Source organism: Asterias rubens, chromosome 6 (genome assembly GCF_902459465.1).
Source record: "Asterias rubens chromosome 6, eAstRub1.3, whole genome shotgun sequence".
In the NCBI taxonomy this organism is placed as follows: domain Eukaryota; kingdom Metazoa; phylum Echinodermata; class Asteroidea; order Forcipulatida; family Asteriidae; genus Asterias; species Asterias rubens.
The window spans coordinates 14,182,480-14,194,978 of NC_047067.1; the positions used below are offsets into that span (position 1 = coordinate 14,182,480).

Genomic DNA, 12,499 nt, shown 5'->3' on the forward strand with positions numbered 1-12,499 from the left:
CTGACTCATGTGACCTAAAGATAAGAGTATTTGATAAATATTTTAGTACAATTTCATTTAAAAATCAAATGAATATTTTATGTTAGGAGAAAATAAAACAAATGAAGTTTATTATTTGTCCATATAAATAAAAATGTTTCAACAAATAGCTTGTGCTTTACAGACGGTCCAAAAGTAATTGTCCAATGAGATCTCAGCAAATTTCGACCGTAGCTCGCCGTACAAATAATAACTTCGAATAGAGCGAAAACTTTAAGTTTTTAAACCTAATATCTAACAAATTAAAGATACACACACACGATAACACTCAATTTCATGTGTTTTCCCCCAGACATACCTTGTTTTCAAAATAAACATTGGTCATGATAAGTTCGTGCATGCGCATGGTTATAATTGATAGAGGGCGGTATACTGACCGTACGGTAATGATTTTACGCGCCAAAAGAGTTCTAGTGACACATCACACCAATCATTATTTTTTTTATTATCCACTTTTGAGATATAAATGGTGGACACATCACACTATACTTTGACACCATTTAATGTTTTGGTGAATTAGTTTGTCTATTTGCTCTATGATTAAACACACCCTAAACAAAAAGGCACCCAGCTACCCCACCAGGCCGGCTATAGGCACCATCTTTTCTGAGTCCGCATGCAATATTATAGATAGAGAGAGGGCCTGATTTTAGGTTTATCTTTTTTTTATTTATGCGAGACCATTTCTAAAGCGCAAAACAGTTTAGTTGTCTTTTTCTTAATTACTTTAAACACTTACTTTGACCGTCCACATCGAGCATAACAACATTTTAAACTGCGCAACCAATGCGTCATTTGAAAAAAGCTCTGCTGTTCATGTCCCCTCCCCCCAAAGATGTCCAAAATGACTCTAAATCGATGATCAATAATAAGTTATTCGATGTGAGTTGTTATCATGAGGGCTATGGGGGCACATTGTGGGAGGATTTTTATATACACCCTATTAAAATAGATTTTAAGTTTTAAGCTAAACTTGGTCAGGCTTATGATCCACTCAGGCTCAGCCGGCCGCCGCGGCGGGGCGGGTCAGTTACACTGCCTGGTTAAGAACTTCAAACCATGTGTCATGCGTTGCCTAAAAGTGGAGCCGCGGCCCGGTTGAAGCGTGGTTTCGAAAACGGCATAAAACCTAAATAAATCGGTCCTTAAGTTGAAATGTCGCCCTCTATCTTTCATCAACAGAGCTAGCTAGCGGCACGTACGTAGGTCGAGTTGTCTCGTATACTTTATGTTCGATCGCACGACCAACACTACTAGACTCCCTGCACGGAACATAGGAGACGACCGGTGGTATTGGCCTGGAGCTCATATCTTTGACACAAAACTATGGGGAAATTACCGTATGAAATTCCTGACTGGAATAAATGGAAGGTAGAGGATGTTCCCGAGCTCAAACAAGTTCAGGATAGGCTTGCAAGGAAGGGTTTGAGAGACCCCTGGCTGAGGTAAGACTTGTTCATATTTATTGAGTTGAGTTGAGTTTTATTTAAAAGTCTGATGATGATGGCGGCCAATCATCAAATCATCATGACATCAGACCATCATACTAACTGACTGTACAGTTCAACTTTAAGTTGTAGAGAGTCAATTTACATTAGTCAAAACAATTTTTCAGCAGATTGGAAATAATTTAAATCAAACATAGAACTCTTCCTGTAAAGAAAGTTCAGGGTTTACTTGGCCAGCTTACTTAGATTTAGAATCGAACTTGGTTTTTATATTTTCTATGATTAATATTATTAATTAAACATTTTTATATATAATAAGCATAACATGTTGTCTTCGTCATTCAGTTGTTTTGTCTATAGTATAGTAGTGCAACCTTTTTACAATTTGTAGCTTTAAAATTCATAATAATATCTTAAGAAATTTCAAAAATGTTCACTTTTACGCCCCCTCTTCTTGTACAAAGGCTAAAAAAGCTGAAGAAGAAGAACACCAAACGAATGCATTTGTTTTTAAAATTTAACAGTTAGTTCATAAAGCAAGTACCTTGCTCTATATATAATTAGTTAGAGTAGACATGGCCATCCACTGGGATGTACATGTATATACAGTTCCCATTTATAATATAATATATTATTATTAGAGGTCAAAATCATTTAAAAGGAGTACAGCATGCCGGTTATTAATATTATTACTACTAAAGTACTATGTTAGGTCTACTGTGTTACGTTATTTAATTTGACAATTTTTATTTTTCAAAGCAATACTCACCCCTTCCCCACCACACAAACACTGCTACTGCTCACCAGTTTAATTAAGATTGATTCGCAAACAACATCAATCTTATTTGATAGTTCTTTGTGAAATCGGTCCCAATCGCCGCTAGATTTTGGGAGTTTGATGATGTTTCTTATCTTTTCATTATATCTAGGAACGAAGTATGGCGCTATCAACATTACATGCGCGGTGCATCATGGACACAGTTGCTGTTCAGAGGGCTAGGATGGGGTACAGCTGCATTTGTTGTTGCCGTGGGTGCGGAGAAGCTACTATGGAAAGAAGACGACCATGGCCACGGTAGTGAACATCATTGAGAGATCCCATTACTTCCAAGATAGATGGGGGCCTACATGTACATTGATTGAGCAAGCCCACTCGTCTTAAAAGACTAATTCAGTCATCGAGACGGTGCAAGAGGTGACGCTCAGCAAGTTTACACGTCTCTGAGAGAGCGGAGCAAATGACTGAATTAGACCTTTGGGATACAGACAATTCTTGTGTGTGGAATTCAACAGAGTGATATGATCTAATACCGAGTTGCCGTAACAGATTTAGCAGACAGACAAATTTTTATGCCTACTTTTTTTCTGCATGAGGGCACTTTTAGTAGCGAATTTCCTTACCCGTCACAATTACTTGTACCTTATTTTGACTGCCTAATAATAAATAAATACCAAACCAAACAGGTTTGTTAATTGTAAAAATTGGTCCACAGATCTGCCCTCATGCAGTTAAACATACTGTGAATTGAAAAATGGACTTTAAAAAGAAAGAAAAAAACACACATTTCCCAATAAATACAATAGTCTAATGAACCATTAATCCCATAAATACTTCAACTGGATGCTCTTCTCATGCCTGCATTGAGCAAATTGTCAAGAATGGTCCGCAGTTACTAACTCCAGCAGAACCAGTAATCATTTACCAAGGTTTTGGGGAAAGTTGGCAAATTGGCAAATCACTACCTCAAAACTCCAACATGTCAGTGTCAGCCCCAATGGGCCCTTGCGAATGGCAAATCATTTTAAAATAATAAAAAATAAGCGTAAATAATAAGCACAGACGTATTATCTTTGTTCTGTTTTACACATGAACCTTTTGAATTGTGACGTTATTCGATCTGTGCACAGCATATAAAACAACAAAAAAATTAGTAGTAAAAAAACAGTTGCATAGCTCTTACCCAGCAATTGTTCCTGTGTGAATAGTAATGATCTAATTGACCTAGAAAATGACAGAACTGTATGCTTCGTTTTTGAAAGAGCAAGGGCACCAAGGCATGTTCTGCTTGGTAAAGGGCAACCTATATGAGGAAATTGTAAATTTCTACCTGAGCATTTCAAGGGCACCAAGGCAATGGCCAAGGGGCATGAAGGCAATCTTCTTCGTTACCTCTGTGAAAAATCAGGCGTGAAGTGATAACAATGGTGCATGTAATCTTTGTTCCCGATATGATCGACCTTGTTCATTCCAGGGCTTTTGTGGCAGGCAAGAAACTACAACTAGTGAGATGGAAAATTATAATAATTTTCCTCCCAAATTCACGAGTTATCAAAGTAACAGCTGAACATGGTTTTTAGATGTGACCCCTTTCTTCATGTCAAAAACTTGTAAAAATCAAACGATGAAATTTCCATTCTTCTTATAAGCCGTGTACAAATCGGTCCTGAAAAAAGTCTAGCCGTCGATTTCACCAAACTCTTCCTAATCTTAGGACTTGGGCCGAGTCCCATACCTTGCACTGTAACATGCAAACCCTAAGACTAATTCCCAAGACTCGTCCTAACTCGGGTTAGGATTAATCCTAGCGTTTGTAAAATCGGCTGCAGGCTCTGTGGCTTTTTAATAAAAACGATTTGCGAGGTCTATTGAATATTACTTTGAGAAGTACATGTACACCATCATTTGTACTTAACTTACTGTTTATCAAGAATGGCATTCAGTTGTATCAGGCAAAAGGTCGGTGCATGTTTCATACAAATTATTCACTTTAAGAGTTAAAATTAAAACCAGTAAAAAATTAAAAGTGTTCAGTTTTGAATAAATTTATTTAATGAAAAATTTTTTGCTCGGCAAGTCTTTTATTTTGCATTTTTTCTGAAATCAACTTCCTTTGGGAAAAACAATCTGATTTTCTTGATGGAATTAAATTTCATGACAGACATCATGATCATCGATCTCATAGCGTGGTCGAGCGGTCTAGTTTACCGGAGTGTGGTTTGAATCCCGTTCTTGACAATTCTGCCCTTAACCACAATTGCTTCGTGAAATTTTTGGATAGTAGTGCCCTCTGCTCTACCAGACCCTCCCCTAGTGGATGATACCCATGCCTTCATCTTTATGGACCATCAGGAAAAGCAAAACAGACTGTGGACTTTGTGTCTTGAACAACTTTTTTGTTTTTGTTTAATTTTTTATGCAAGTCTTCAGACACACGAGGCCTGAGGCCACTTCAAGGTGTGTGCTACAATTTGTTTTGCAAGGGGCCATTGCCACCTACTCCTGAGGCTGAAACAGGGTTAATTCCTTAACTCTACAATCCATATGTATGTAGGCTTGGTTATCATCCATCAGAAGCCTGGCTGAGCAGAAAGCACTACCTCCCCAACTTTACGCTGCAATCATGGTGAAGTGTCTTGCTTGAAGTGTCACGACCAGGACTCGAACCCCCACTCTGCTGATCAAACACCAGAGCTTGAATCCGGTGCTCTTAACAGCTACGCCATGACACTTGTACCATACTATAACAAACTACAGATACTGGTAGAATCCTAAAAATAAAACTCCTTGCGCTTTGTAGTCTTAATAAGATGGTTTATTACAATGTCTTCACTTTTGACCGAAGCTGCTTTGTAAATGTAGGAATTAAACACAACGAAGCTGGCTACATAAGTTGGAGAAATTTACATGTACATGTAAATCATTACAAATTACCAGGGAAAAATAAATAACTATTGGTTCAAATGTCTCTCTCACTTTAAGATGTGAAACTAGCTTCTCAAAACTGTGTGTCGTTTAAAGCCATTATACACTTTCGGTAAACAGTATTGTCCAAGTCCCACACTTCGTGTATCACAGCTTATATATAAAACAACAAACCTGTGAAAATTTTGGTTCAATCGGTCATCGGAGTCGGGAGAAAATAGCGGGAAAACCCACTCTTGTTTCCGGGCGTTTCGCCGTGTCATGACATGTGTTTAAAATAAATCCGTACTGTAATTCTCGCTAACGAGAATTTATATTGTTTTACAGTTTTCTCAAAAAGTAAAGCATTTCATGGACTAATATTTCAAGAGAAGTCTTTCACCATTACCTTCTGTAAACCCTGTAAATTATTTGTAAATCTGTGAACTTTTTTTTTTTTTTTCTGTACCGAAAGTGTATAATGGCTTTAAAGACTAGGCTAATGGGGGTATTCTAGATCATTGAGTCATACATGAAATTAGTTTTTACTGTTCATTTTTATTCTATTACAAAATAAAATAACAAAATGCAACCACTTCGCTTTACAATCTTAAGCTATCCTAATCACAACAAATAAGATTTTAACAATTACCCAATAAAAATTATTCATAAAATTAGCACCAAGTGTTGTGGGTAAAATTTAAGCAGAATATAAACAGCTGTGTCTAAAAGTTTTACAAATATGACTTTACAAAGATAGTTTTTAAAAAGCATTTAAATAACACTATCAAATCCACAAAATGTTAGAATAAAATAGAATTTCGGCTACGATCTAAAAAGAGAACTGTGTATTAATACGTTATGTTATATCGATATACAGAAAAGGCATTGATTTGTAATCCAAAAATAGTCTGTATGAGTATTGGCATTGTAGTATAAACACTGCTGATAAATATTGAAATTACCTCTAAAAGGCACATGATAGATTTTTTTAAAATGATCTAATATTTTTGTTTGTTACATTTAAGTGTCAAAAGAAAAGACAATTACATACCAGGCAAGCCTTCAATAGTCAAAACTGTTTTAATTAAGTAGCTATGTTGTTATTTTTTACTGCAAAAGTGGCGTTCATTTTGTGTGCAAGAGTTTTCATCCTAAAAATGGCTGTTCGATACCCTGGAAACCATACCAGGATGACTTGGAAGTAATGAAAGCAAATTCAACAACACTCACAAATTGTTTGTCTACCAAGCTATTTACCACAGTTCTGACCACAGGCACCCCCAACACAAATTTCCTTCGCTTGGTCCTAGTGCCACATTCATCAAAACTACAACGTCTTGATAGGAAAAGGTTTTGAAGTAACGTCTCATTCGGAAGCTGCATGTTTAATTCTGGCACTTAGGCTAAAATAAATAACAATGCAAATGAAGATTTGTTTATTTAAAACTGGTTGACAGCGAGGAAAAGCGTGAGGTAGAAATGAAACTAAGACTTCTGTGATAAAAAGGTTAAAAGCAATTGAGATATTCAGACGCAAAATTCATATCTACATATTTAAACAAATAAATGGTTGTCTTCAAGGCACTGGACTCTTGTTAAAAAAAACTTACTTGGTAACGTGCAATTGACAGTATAACACATTGTGAAAACTTAAAGTTGCATCTGAAAGCACACAGATTTGTGCAACAAGGGTGGTTTTCTGTTGTCATTATTCTCTTGCAGCTTCGATGACCATTGAGTCCAAATTTTCACAGATTTGTTGTTATTTTACACATTATGTGAGGATACACCAAGTGAGAATACTGGTCTTTGACAATTACCAAAGGTGTCCAGTGCCTTTTATATGGACACTGGGGCCGTTACACTAAATACAAGAAAGTCCATAAATATTAGCTAAGAACCCTATACAAAGGGTGAAACTGGAAGTCTATGGCATGATTGGTCTCCAGTTTTTCCAACGGCAATGTCGAATAAAAAGCAAGAAAATATAAGTGCATAATTTTTTTTTTTACATTCACAACTATGTAAAGAATTGTTAATTAAAAACCTCAACATGAACTGCAGCCACTTAAATGTACGTGAGAAAAAAATACAATACGTTATTTGATACCTTGGCAATTTGTAGCACCCGATATAATTGCATAGATATTTCTACAGTTAAAAAATACATGGTATAATGTCTGCTGCATATGTTATAGTGAGAACAAATAGTGTACTTTCATTGACTCCTTGCATGACGCGGAACTCACCTACTAAAGGCCGTGTCCTGAACGGCAACTTCGGCTACAGCTACAGCTAGATCAGCACGTCTGCCAGTATTGAAGAACAGGCAGACACGTGCAATCTAGCAGTAGGATTTTGGGAGTTGAATCCTTTGTGTATGTTTTGACTCCTAAAATAGCTGACAGGATAGGCATGTGTGTGGGTACACAGCAGTCTAAAAGTTTAAGCACAATGAGCCTGAGGTCCCAATTATGAAGGTCCCTTATAAAGCAGACAACAGTGCCAAATAATTGTCTGCTCTGCAAAAACAAGCAGGATGGGACATGTGACAGGATAGTGTCTGGTAAGCAAAATTGCTTTGTGCTTAGCAAAATTGCTTTGTGCTTAAGCAGCTCTATGAAATTGGGCCCAGGTGTGATTAGTCGAGCCAAGGACTAAGTTTCCTGGGGTCCATTTCACAAAGAGTTAGAACTAGTCCCATAAACTTAGGACTAGTCCTAGGAGATATTAATAACTTACAGCGAGTCCTAAGTAAATCGTCCTAACTCGAGATAAATATATAGTCTTAACACTTTGTGAAATCAACCCCTGAACTTGCAAAGCAGAAGACGTTCCTTAAAAAGTTTGATTTCACAAGTGCAAATAACACAGGGTACCGGTCCCTACAGCTTAATATCATATCACATTAAAGGTGGTAACATGTTTACACTAAGCAGACATGTTTATGCTTAGCATTTTTCTTCTAGATGTATCGTGTGAGGCGCTGTTCCCTGAATGTCGATGTTATCTAAATAAAAAGACATGCTTAAATTTACTCACGTCTGAAAGACAATGCACCAAAGCTCTATCTGTTATTTTTAAATGCCGTACAACACTAACTAAAAAATGGACCAACAAAAATAATCATTACAAAAAAAAGGCTCTCACATCAGTGCTACTTTTGAGGTGATATCTGCACACATAGTACGGCTAGCGCTTCACTGCATAGTTGGAGCTCCTGGCCGAGGAGTTTATGCTTGACCAATGGACTGGCTTGACCGCTGGCTTCGTGATCCCGAGTACGCCATTCTTCACAATAGCTGTCCGTCATGCGAGCCCCGTTGGAATAGGAACCGTGCCATACGTACTTCATATTCCTGAAATTTGAAGAGGAAAAAGCACTTTAACGACAGGTCAACGTTTGGTAATCACTCTTAAAATTAATGCCAACAAAAAGTACAATGTAGTTATGGAAGTTTTTATCACCCAAAATTAATTTGAGTCTGAGAATTGCTCCCGACAGTAAAATCTCTCAGAGAGTGTATTCTAATTATTTAAAATTATTTCTGCGTTGACACAATCGCTCTGATTTTTATTGAAGAAAAAAAACGTGACCACCTTTTGAAATGAAATTTTGACACTATATTTTTTACTGCAAAAACCTATATTTATATATAATTAAAACCATCAAAAGGTAAAAAAAGGGTATACTTTCCCTTCAACTTTAATGAGTGTTTACGGATGAACATTTGTCATAATTAATTCCTTAAAGGGCCATTCATAAAAATCAATGTTAAAAAATTTCGATATTTTTTCGAAATTGTGGGTTAGTGGGTCAAAAGAAAAAACTGAAAATCAAAATTCATTTTTTTTTTTGCATGATAAAATAAAGAAGGCTGCTCGATCTGCTCGATGTTGGAGTCCTGTGACCTGATAAATCTGCATCATTTGAGGCATTACTTTGTTCTTTAGTTTATAAAGTATATTGTGAAGTAAATCAATATTTAAAAATCAAAATTTGGGGTGGGTGGGTTTCTCAAAGCAATTTCGAAAAGAAAACCGACCTTTTTTACTATTATTGACTATTATGAATTGCCCCTAAGTACATGTTACTTTTCTCCAGTCAGTTATAACAGGGTGTAAATCAATTAAGTTTACAATTTAAAACTATGATTTTTTTCTCACCATTCTCTATCTGTCATCACATCTTTGCCATCAAAAGAGAAGATGTGCTTATCGTTGTCAAAAGGCGCTTCTGTGCCATTGAAGATCTCTTCCCATGAATTAAACATTATTTCACCCTGAGATAATAAATATTTAAAAACAAAAATTAAAAAAAGGTTCAGCTTGCTTAAAGACACTGGACACTATTGGTAAGTGTCAAAGACTAATCTTCTCACTTAGTGTATCTCAAGATATGCATAAAATAACAAACCTGTGAAAGTTTTAGTGCTTGAAATCGGTCATCGAAGTTGCGAGATAATAATGAAAGAAAAAACACCCTTGCCACAGGAAGTTGTGTGCTTTCAGATGCTTGATTTCGAGACCTCAAATTCGTGGAAAATTGCTTTTATACTATCAACCTCTCCCCATTACTCGTTATGAAGTAGGCTTTTATGCATATATCACAGATTTTACAAAGGTCAAAATGATGAAAACAGATAACATTAAAGCCAATTGTTTTAGAAAAGCAAAGAAAATGTAAAAACAAAACGGGTGTTAAAAAAAGTACAGGTGTGGATTTCACGATTTAGGACAAGTTGCTCGTCCTAATTCAGTACTAACATACGTTTTTTATGTCTCCTAAGTGAGGACTACTCCTAAATCTTTGTGAAATCGAACCCAGATCCATTTTCCTCATAAGATATTTTGGATGTAAACAAATTTTGCTCTGGAAGGGTATCAAATGCAATGGCAGTTTACAAGTCTGAAAAAAATCACATCCATGGTAAGAAGGAAAAGGTTCAAAAGGGTCTCACCTTAGCATTGGCTACTGGTAGGTGATGATATTCTTTATTGACGACCGATTTGACATCTTGTATTCTAGATGACAAGAAGGCTCTGTAGGTGCCTCTCAGCTGCTGCTGCTGGGCTTGTTGATAACAGTGGTAGTCAGCGCCATTCAAACCACCGAGGCTTCCACGACTGTGTTCACTACCAGTCATTGGATTATTGAGTGCATACATGTATAACTGGGGGGGGGGGGGGGGAAACAGAATAACGATGTTACGTTTTATGCAAGTATAAATGATGTACAGTATAACAGCTTGAAATACTTTTTGAAGAGTAGGGGTTTAATAGATGTTAAATTTGCATCAGGAATTAAGAATATTAAATTTGTGACATATGAAAATAGTTCTTCTTGAACAAATAACTTACAATCAACTTATTGAGCTTATCCCAAAAAGTCTAGAAGAGCTTGACTCACTTATCTCACAGATTAGAGTAGCGTCGTCCACAGATTAGATTTGTAAAAGTTAAAGGCACTGGACACTATTGGCAATTACTCAAAAGAGTTGTTAGCATAAAAACTTACTTAGTAACGGGCAAGGGAGAGCTGTTGATAGTATAAAACATTGTGAGAAACTGCTCCCTCTGAAGTAAGTAGTTTTTGAGAAAGAGGTAATTTCTCACTCAAATAATAAAAGACTTCAGGTCTGAAGCCTTTTATTATGCATCTGAACACACACAAAGTTGTGCAAGTTTTGATGAAACTTCCTTGAAACTTTGATGACCAAGTGAGCTCAAATTTTCACAGTTTTGTTATTTTATGAATAGCTTTGGATACACCAAGTGAGAACGGGTCTTTGACAATTACAAAAGATGTCCAGTGCCTTTAAACAACCTTGGGGTTTGGTCAGTGTTATTTCAATTCAAACACAGATAACCATCGTGACTGAAATCCTAAGGCTTACCATTGGATCATCACCGAGGGCGATATCAGGTCCAGGAAGGGAGGGTTTTGTTGGTGGTAGAGTAATCAGTCTTTCCGTCTGAAAATAAAGTCAGCCATGTTGATGTTCAAACATTTACACTGGTTTTACATTTTGAGAATTCTTTGGCTCTTTAAAAGGCTTTGTTTTGGCTTCTCTCTTCACAATTAGTTGCTAAGGACAAATGTAGAAACCATCAAATTAATATTTATAAAAATAAAGTCAGCCATGATAATGTTAAAACATTTATCCTGATTTTACATTTTGAGAATTGTTTTGTTTTTTTAAAAGTTACTTTTTAGTTTCTCTCTTCCCAGTTAATATTGTTTTGTTTTGTTTTTTTAAAAGTTACTTTTTAGTTTCTCTCTTCCCAGTTAATAGTTAAGGACAAATGTAGAAACCATTAAATAAATATTGGCATTTTTAGTCCCCTTTTCTATAAGATTGTCTTGCCTTTTTCCTGTTTTTTTTTCTTCTCCTTTTCCCCTCTTCCTTTTCATAACTTATTGGAATTGCAGTTATTTAAACCACCAAAAGGCAAAACCTACTTGGATTAAATTCTTTAAAATGAAATGGCAAGACTGTTCTGCATCAATGAGTTCTGAACTCGAAACCAATGTGGGATCGAGACTTTCTAGCTCTTGCATTATCGTCTGTCCCTATAACCCTTTGGGACCCACATTGTGCTATAAAAGTGAAAGAAAAGTGAAGCATGCACTGTTTAGGAAAGTCTAGAATATTTGTATTAAGTCAAGCTTTCCATGCTAAGCAGCCAAAATGTGTATTGCAGGAATCTGGCCTTATCTAAATGATTGTTGAGTATCCATGATTTCATTTAAAAGATTTTCAAATGCAAAAACACTTTACTCACAGAACTTCAGTTTACTGTAAAGATTGCCTGGTTTAATTATGTTTGAGCATTTCTATCCATGTTTTTTTTTTCAAAAAAGAAGAAGAACTTAAACAATACTTTAAATGTGCCAATAAAGGCCCTTTCACATGGACAAAGGTCCTCGATAATGGGTTTCGTCAATAACTTAACATGCTTTCACATGACTATTTAAATCACTAATTTACCAGCGTCCCTAGTTTTTCAGGAAGGGGGAGAGAGGTAAAGTTCATGACTGCTCAGTCACTGAACACTTTCTTTTACTTGTGAGAGGTTCTGAGAAAAATGAAATTGCCAAAGCAAGGGTCCTTGGTTATTGCACAGTAACCGTTTCACACTACATATCATGGTGATTTTAACACGGTTGCTTTTTTTCAGAGGTCTGGATCTCTGTTAAAAATGACAAGGGTTCATGGTTATTATTTAACAAGGGTCATAGGTTTTTATTTAACAGGGACTCGGTTATTATTTAACAAGGATAGATTCCACAAGACTGGAATTTGATATTTTGTTTTACATTGAG

General features: G+C 36.2%; 2 protein-coding genes across 4 annotated transcripts in view; one reads left to right on the top strand and one right to left on the bottom strand.

Annotated features, from left to right (window-relative positions):
- The first annotated feature begins 1,302 nt into the window (after positions 1 to 1,302).
- LOC117291798 (NADH dehydrogenase [ubiquinone] 1 beta subcomplex subunit 3-like) lies at positions 1,303 to 3,033 on the top strand. Its single transcript, XM_033773714.1, has 2 exons — positions 1,303 to 1,484; positions 2,417 to 3,033. Exons 1-2 carry the CDS (start codon positions 1,366 to 1,368, stop codon positions 2,577 to 2,579), a joined length of 282 nt encoding a protein of 93 aa, XP_033629605.1. The 5' UTR covers positions 1,303 to 1,365; the 3' UTR covers positions 2,580 to 3,033.
- Positions 3,034 to 6,939: 3,906 nt separating this feature from the next.
- The window catches only part of LOC117291492 (collagen alpha-1(I) chain-like), a 49,620-nt gene continuing 44,060 nt past the window's right edge, over positions 6,940 to 12,499 (bottom strand). For all 3 annotated transcript variants that reach the window (XM_033773234.1, XM_033773231.1, XM_033773232.1), the window contains 4 exons: positions 11,070 to 11,147; positions 10,134 to 10,346; positions 9,340 to 9,455; positions 6,940 to 8,531 (listed from right to left, as the gene is read on the bottom strand). In XM_033773234.1, the coding sequence (XP_033629125.1) occupies positions 8,330 to 8,531; positions 9,340 to 9,455; positions 10,134 to 10,346; positions 11,070 to 11,147 (609 nt within the window). In that variant the 3' untranslated portion in view covers positions 6,940 to 8,329. The remainder of the gene's footprint in view (positions 8,532 to 9,339; positions 9,456 to 10,133; positions 10,347 to 11,069; positions 11,148 to 12,499) is intronic.

What these genes read in the sequence shown, in the direction of transcription:
- LOC117291798 (XM_033773714.1), top strand. Translation starts at nt 1,366, where the DNA reads ATGGGGAAATTACCGTATGAAATTCCTGACTGGAATAAATGGAAGGTA. An exon ending in TTGAGAGACCCCTGGCTGAG is followed by an intron (nt 1,485 to 2,416) that starts GTAAGACTTGTT and finishes CATTATATCTAG; the next exon opens with GAACGAAGTATGGCGCTATC.